Here is a 7,786-nt window from a genome sequence, read left to right as displayed (position 1 = left end):
GGAGGGCAGATCAATGCCCCCACAGCAAGGGAGGGATTGGGGCTGGGACAGGGGGCTGTTCCTGGTGCTGTGCACAGCTGGACCAGGACCTGCTCGTCTGGCGGCTCTCACCACTGTGCATTGCCAGTCCAGGAGGGCATGGGGGCAGCCAGCCCGGCCTCCCTGCACCTCCATCCTGTGTCATTCCCCCACCTCGCCCGAGCTGGGCAAGCAGTGGCCACAGCAGGGCACGGGGAGGTGTGTGCCCCTGCATCAGGACAGGGTGGGTGGTGGAGTAGGAGTTGGGGGGTGGCTGCAGCCACCATAAACTTTGCTGTAACCCCCACCCAGAGCACAGCCCAGGCCCTGCCCACCTCGCACAGATCTGGAGGCATCCCCCCCCCACCATGCCATACTACTGCTGCCACTCACCTGGCCAGGGTACAGCAAAGCCACGGCTTGTCCAGGAGGCGCAGAGAGGCTGGAGGAGCTCCTGCTGCTGCATATCACTTGTCTGGAGGCACCACAGCAGCCCTGGCTCTGGAAGTGGTGGGAGGCCGTAGCACCTGCTTCCAGCACCTTCCACAGCTGGCCCAGAGCACAGCCTGGTGCAGCCCTGGCCCAGCCCTGGCCCCACAAACACTGTGCAGATCCAGGGGCACATGCCCCCTCCCTCCCTGCCGCCCATGACCTCCTAGACCAGCAGCGCGCAGCGTGAGCGCCACTGGATGAGGGCAGCTGGGCAGCACCGTCCCAGCCCCAATCCCAATCCCAATCCCAATCCCAATCCCTTCCTCGCTGCAGAGGCATTGATCTGCCCCTCACCACAACAGACTTACCAGCTGGAGGCAGCTGTGTCGAGCATCGTAAAATCAAAAGCAGCATCTGAACCTCAAAACAGGTCAAAACTTATAATGGTCTCAAGTGCCATTTGCTGCAACTCAAAAAGTTGAAAGTCAAGAACTGCTTGTACACAAGAACATCATACATCTCCAAAGAGTAACATGGCAGTGTTGTGTCTATAAAAACCTTCACTAAAATGCTTTAGTGAAGGGGCATATTACCACACCTTGTTACATGTGTGGACTATACTAAAGTGCATTTACTATTATGTTATTTAGTAACATAAATAATTAAAACTCACAAGATAAAATTGTCAAAATAAAATGTATGGGCCTATCTTTGTTTCCATATTTTTGGTATGTTCGCTTGCTGACTAAATTTGTAAACTCCAGGAATCTACAGCAGATTTCCCAGATATTAATATGGATTAGTTGGGTTGTACTCCAATTCTATAAAATGCAAAGCCACCAAACAAAAACAAAAAAAAAACAAAAAAATAAAAAAAAAATCCCCAGACCAAAGATGGATTTTTTTCCCCGCCTAGCTAAACTTGGTGTGCATTACTGGAAGGAAGACTGCTACTCGCTGCCTATGTATTGGGCCAAGTTTCAGCCATCGATCGATCTCATAAAAGGAGAGTAAAGTGTCAAGCAGGTTGCATATCGCTGTTTGTCAATTAGTCTGACTTCTTTTCAACCTTTCAGCAATCAAACAGACAAAGAGAATAAGACCTGTGGGGTAAGAGGCAGAATTTTCAGTTATTACTAAAAACCTGCCTATTCAAGTTACTTTCAAAAGATCATTAAAAGCAAATTATACAGAGAAACCAATGTACCAGCATTTATAATTAACACAGCACTAGATGAAGGGCCACTGGGGCCAATGAACTAATCCCCGTAAACAGATGGTTTCTAAGTTAGGTCTTAATTAAGAAAACGAACACACACATCCTATCAAATTTAACATGCAATCCAATATTCTGGCATTTAGTAACTCACTCATCCCAAATATATAGTTTGCTAATACGTAATAGCATCTTTTTATTTAGCTATACTACTGCCTCACAAAGGCAAAACCAATTTTGGAACTGGAGAGCTCACTTGATATGCAAGACACGCACTATATACATCTTTTCTATTATCATATTTTTGAATGCGACTAAATCATGCCATCAGTCAAGTTCTCCAAACTTTTATTTGTCCTCAAACTTTTAATTGCATGGATAGGACCCTCTTTCCTCCATGAGTGCTGAATTCTTTTGCATTTTTAGTTCTTCCTGAAGGACAAGTTTAACTGTCAAGTCACAAATGTCCACAGGCATCTTGTGTTGCTTTAAAAAAAAAAAAAGTCCAGAAAACGGCTTCTTTTGGACAAAAGCTTTGCATTCCTGAGAGGGAAAAATAGTTGAGTTGGAACCAGACTGCCTTGAGGTATCCCAGGATGTGCATCACACATTGTAATCAGGGGACTTCCCTTGTGGCTGTCTCAGGTGTATTTGCAATGTTGAAAATGCTCCCACTGTCACATGAAAAAACAGCTGCCAGAGATTGCGGAGTTCGTACAGATACATGTTGCACAGGCAGATTAAACCGAAACTCAGGAAGGATTTGACATTCCGCCAGCCCGTGTAATGCACAAATAAATAACACTGCAAAGAAGAAAAAAGAAACACGGGTTCACTGCAGAGAAAACAGCTTCTGCTAATGAGCCACACCAAACCGTCTAGGTAGATGCAGAAATGAAACATGAAGAACTCCCCCCCTCCCCGTAAGTATATGCAGTACAAGCTTGAGCAGGTGTGAAAGCTGCTCAGCATCCAGAGACGTGAGATTTTGCTTCCTTCAGTCTCTCTTGGGAGATTTCTTCATCACACTGGCTGAATACAAGCACTACTGAGACAGGTCCATGACAATGGACACTAATGTTTCTGGCTGGTCTACAGATGGCCCAATGTGCTGGTTCTGGGGAACTCAGGCCAGGCAGATCTCCTGTTTGGAGGAATACTCTTAGCACAAGTAAAAATGGTATACTAGACTCCAGTGCCTCCGACCCGTGCTGCTCCGAGCACAGGGAGCGGGGTCAGGGACTGCTCAGAGAACAGGGGACTTCAGCTATGCCCAGCTGGCACAAGGATCTCAAGCTTTTTACCCAGTGATGAGGGCATTAAATCAGGGAAGTCTAAGTGGTTCAGGGAGCTGCTTTTCACATGCAGCTTCCTTCTCTTCAACCTACCCTTTTATAAGGCTTCTAGTGAATACATTTAAAGGTGGCTAAACAGTGAGATTAAAATGCCTATTTAATTTTGACTACAGAGGGAAAGAGTAAGAGTAAAGTTGTAACCACAGCAAATCATCCCCAATCCCAGAACATTTGCTCCAGAACCTTTTTCAAGGTCCAAATCTCCCGTCTGCTAAACTCACCTCCTTTCACAAATACCTTCCCCCTCTTCCACGACTCTCAGTCCCCTTCTCCACTGTTTTTCATAGCTCCTACCATCTACTCTTCTTCCCCATTTGTCTCTGTTCCTCTTCCAGAAAGCTGCTTTGTTTTCATCTCAGGGGCATAATGCCTAGGGTCTTCAGATCTATGATGCGCCACAGGATCTTTTGCCTGGCTGCTGTTTGAAGCATCAGGGTAGAGCATCCCCTGGCACGCCTAGGATATGCAGATGCCAAGCAGCATACAGCCATATGAAAACAGAGTAAAGCCACTTAAAAGTAGGTGCTGAGACAGGCAAGGAACCACGCCGGGAAGGAATGGAAAGGTTTCAAAAGCAAAAGGAGAAGGGGAAATAAAAACCCAACACACAAAATGCCAGTCTTGTAAGAGGAACAGGATGCTCCACAAATTGCAACAGCTCTATCGAAAACCAGGAAGCTTGGCACCTCTGCAGACACAGACTAATGTAAGACTGCACTAAGTTCTTGCCAGCAAAAGCAAGAGGCTGATGATTTTAGATCAGTATTGAGCTTTGGTTTTAGACGTCACAGCGTGATGCTGATCTAAGTGGAAGGCTTTTAAAAATCCTTATGCTCTTTGTTTGTTCTTTGCATTTCTCTCAGCTGGGACAATAAAGAGACTTCCTTGTCAGGAGCACTTTCCTCGCTACTCAATTCCGTTTGTTGTACATTGGCACTAGAAGACGACTGAAATTCCAAGGTTTGAAAACACTTGCAAGAAGATATTTGTGCGTCTTTTAAAAAATAGAAGTGTGTATATAGATATATATAGATCGATATCTATATATAATCTAGAGAGAGAGAGAGTCATGCAAATATTTCTAGTCAGTCAAAGGTTATTTATACAATAGGTACAATTTGGTCTAAGCTTGACCTTCTTAAGAAGGTATGCTTGTTCAGCATTCTCTCAAAGGCATTACTGTTTAACATACTCTCGCAGCTTCTGGACAGCCTCTCTCTTGCAGATTTAATCTACCAGTATTTCCATTTGCCAAATATCTTTTTCATCAGCCTTGATAGACAATGTAAAAGTGGCTTGGCCTTTTTCTCTCTGCAGCACAGGCTGGCCATGTTTTGCAGAAAAGGGCTGCTTTAATGGAGCTTAGCTCCAAGCAGGGGCCACTTCCAACGCCTGCTGGCCCACATGCAACTACCCCCCACCCTCAGCAGAGCTGCTGCCACTTCTCCCTGCTGCTGCTTCTTCCCACTGCCCAGCTGCCACATGGGCAAAGCCCCCCCACTGCCCAAACACTGAACTGCAAAGCCACATATGCCCCCCAGGTCTGCAGACCTTGGAAAAGGGCTCCATGGGCCAGATTCAATCTGCAGGTCACCCCTCCTGCACTGCCCCGAGACAACTCCTTGGGGAAGCAGGACTGTGACCCGTTTATGGTAGGCCTGTCAAAGATATGGCCCACAGGTAGGAACCTGCCTACAGAGCCCCAAAAATCCAGCCCCCCCAACAGGGCTCGGGGAAGCAAACTGCACATGGTGACTCCTCAAGTTGGCATCCCAGGGAGGGTGCAAGATGCAGGGAGTGACCTGTGGACACTGATTCGGCCAGTGAACCGGTCGAATCAGTGAACAGCCCTGCACCACTTATTTAGCCCTGGGGTCAGATGAGTTTGACGCCGCTGCTATCAAGGCAATCCAAGCCCTGTTCTCACTATTTCTCATTTGCACTTCTGACCCTAACAAATAATACCAAGGATTTTTAAGTTTCACAGGAACAGCCAAGACACTGTGGCTAAGTACAGACAGTCAAAAAGCCTGAGGCTGAATTGAACCAGTCTTTGCAGGTGTTTAAGGTGCAGGGATGAAACTGAGAAATAACTGGCCATGCATTTACTTTTGATTCAGGAAATGCAGCCACATGCCCGCAGTGGCTCAGGCCAGAAGCCAGGCAGCACTAGAGCACAGCTCTCTGGCACACAGGCAGCATGGGCTGTGTTTGCTTCCTCCTGCCCCAGAGGCCTCTGGGATTTGCAGTCCTGAATCACAGTACCAGGACTCTGCAGGGTTGATTATCACTTCCTCTTCCCGTTTCCAGGTGCCTCTGGGATTTGTAGTCCAGTCACAGCCAGCTGTAAGTTTGAGTGGGGGGGGGAGTGGTGTTTAACCCCCCTGCCCTGGCCCCAGATGGGGTTTGCCTGGGAAACGCAGTCCTACCCCACCTCCCTGCAGACTGGGATGCATCCCTTGCTGGGTTTGCAAGGGACTGTGATTTAACTTGAAACAGGAAGGGGTGTGGGACAGACGTTTCATAAACCAGTCTGACCAAAATCAGTTCAGTCTGATACTACATTCAACATGGTTTATCTTAAACCAGTTTCAGCCATTATGAAACTGGTTTAATGTGCACTGAGCTTCTGTTCTATTACAGGTTGAAACCAATTTACGTGTAACTTCTGTCCCTAGCCCGTGTGACAATATCTGACTAATATTTTTTATTAGGGAGTTTGTTTTATTGTGCTCTTGGATAGTTCACTAACCTGTTCACTATGCTCATCATCTATAAAGTGCCAGTCACTAACTTCTTTGGCTCAGATCCTCAAAGGTGGTAATCAATCAATACCTTTAAGGTATGGGCCTGGATCAGGTAAGATTTCTTCCCCCTCCATATGAAACTAAGGCCAAAACAGCAGAGTTTTATAATCCATCTTGAGTTCCTCTGAATTCATGCTCTGCTCAGTGAGTGCAATACATCTACTGACTATTTTTGTAGGTTTTAACATTTAAAAAGACAATCAGTACTAGTGTATTGCCTAAAAGAATTCAATTTGTTTCACAAAGCTACCCCTTAAGTTTCCAGAGTATAAGGATCCAAGCATGATAGTTTCAAAAACACCAAGTCAGGATATGCTTTCCTCAAAAAGGTTAGTGAAAAAAGTGCTAAGGGGGGACAAAGGTTTAGCAATTATATTTTTTTAAAAATGCAAGTGCAACATGCTATTTGATGATGGTTCCAAAAAACCTGAAGGCTTTTGCTGAAGATTCTTTGCCTTACTGGATTTGTGAAGCTGAATTTTCTATTAGTCTTTTGTTTTGAGGCAGTAAGAAATTTTCCATTTACGAACCACAGCAGAGGAAACTCTTGAATAGGTTTGTTTGAAGGGAACTGCTCTCTATGGCAATTACAAAGCACACTGTTTCCTTGTTGTACTTGAGGACCCACAAATTTTTGCAACACTTAAGAAATGACTCCACAGCCAGGTCCTGAGACTCCAGGTCCTCTTTTGTTCTGGACAAAACTGAGATTCATGTTAAAACTTATAGAAAATGCAAAATAATGTCAAGACAATTTTTCAGATGCTAGATTTACCAAAGCAGACATTTCTGGTTTTCCTGGATGCTCTACTGAAGCCCTTAATCCCACTAGTTTTCCCTCAAAAATATTATATTGCTACTCTTTTTATCAGTACAACATTTTGTTTTTATTTTGCAATATATAGAGCAATAAACTACAATTTTTGTAGGTCCTACTGGAGCTGGATTAAAAAAAAAAAAAAAAATCACAGATGACATTTAGATTCATGAGTAAACTGATTTCAGGGAACACAAAACCTTAAAGTTTTTACTTGGAAAGGCACATCTGAACGTAGATGCACACTATACCCAAATGTACAAAAAAAAAAAAAATCAGAATTATTATAACAAATCCCAAAAAGAAAGTCCACATAGTTTAGAGAGACTCTCTGAAGGCATCTTGAAGTTTTACACAACAAAAAACCGCCCCAAAAATTCCTAATATTAAAATGTGGGCTCTCCAGTGGGAGCCAGCAGTCTTCATGGCTGCTGTGGCCAGCCTCGCAGTCATGGGAAAGGGGGAGCTGCCAGGGTGCAAGATAGCACCCCCTCCCCTGCCAACTAGCTGGAGAGGGCTGCCTGTCACATGGGTCCCCCCTCTCTGCCAATCAGAACCGGGGGAGGGGGGCACGGCACGACAGAAAGCTCCTTCAACTAATCAGCAGGTCCACACAACAGACAGCCTTCTCAGCCAAATCAATGGCGAGGGGCAGGGCCACCAGGGCCCCTCTGCCAGAGGTGTGTGTGGGGGGGAGGGGCCACTATGATAAGCCCACCCTGCAAATCAGCCTATGAAATAGGCTGCCTGCCATCTCAGTTTAAGTAGGTCCCTAGTTATTTGCACTCACAAAAGACAGAACATAAATTAGGGCAGACCTGGACAAAGGACAGGTTGAAACGGTAGTGGTAAAATCCAGGACAGTGACAGCATGAAGTTCAATAAATGCAAGCATCTGGCTAACAGCAAAAATCATACACTTATCTATGCAAGACTCTTAAGAGCCAAAATAGATAAGTTAGGCTATCCAGCAATGGAAGAGAGCATTGGCACTGGGTAATCATGAAGTGATTGACTTAAATAGATTTCATAGACATTCGGGCTGGAAGGGACCTCAGAAGATCATCGAGTCCAGCCCCCCACCCCAGGGGCAGGAAGTCAGTTGGGGTCATAGGATCCCAGCAAGATAAGCATCCAATTT

The 7,786-nt window shown here is 45.5% G+C and overlaps 1 protein-coding gene across 1 annotated transcript in view; it reads right to left on the bottom strand.

The window, feature by feature from the left end:
- Nucleotides 1-1,361: 1,361 nt before the first annotated feature.
- Nucleotides 1,362-7,786, bottom strand: part of SEC22A (SEC22 homolog A, vesicle trafficking protein) — a 31,522-nt gene continuing 25,097 nt past the window's right edge. The window contains exon 8 of the mRNA XM_019554316.1: nucleotides 1,362-2,470. Coding sequence (XP_019409861.1) covers nucleotides 2,270-2,470 — 201 coding nt within the window. The 3' untranslated portion in view covers nucleotides 1,362-2,269. The remainder of the gene's footprint in view (nucleotides 2,471-7,786) is intronic.

This window comes from Crocodylus porosus, unplaced genomic scaffold, assembly GCF_001723895.1.
Source record: "Crocodylus porosus isolate Cpor-Errol unplaced genomic scaffold, CroPor_comp1, whole genome shotgun sequence".
Taxonomy (NCBI): Eukaryota; Metazoa; Chordata; order Crocodylia; family Crocodylidae; genus Crocodylus; species Crocodylus porosus.
The sequence above is the reverse complement of the archived record's forward strand: the minus strand, read 5'-3'. Positions and strand labels throughout refer to the sequence as shown.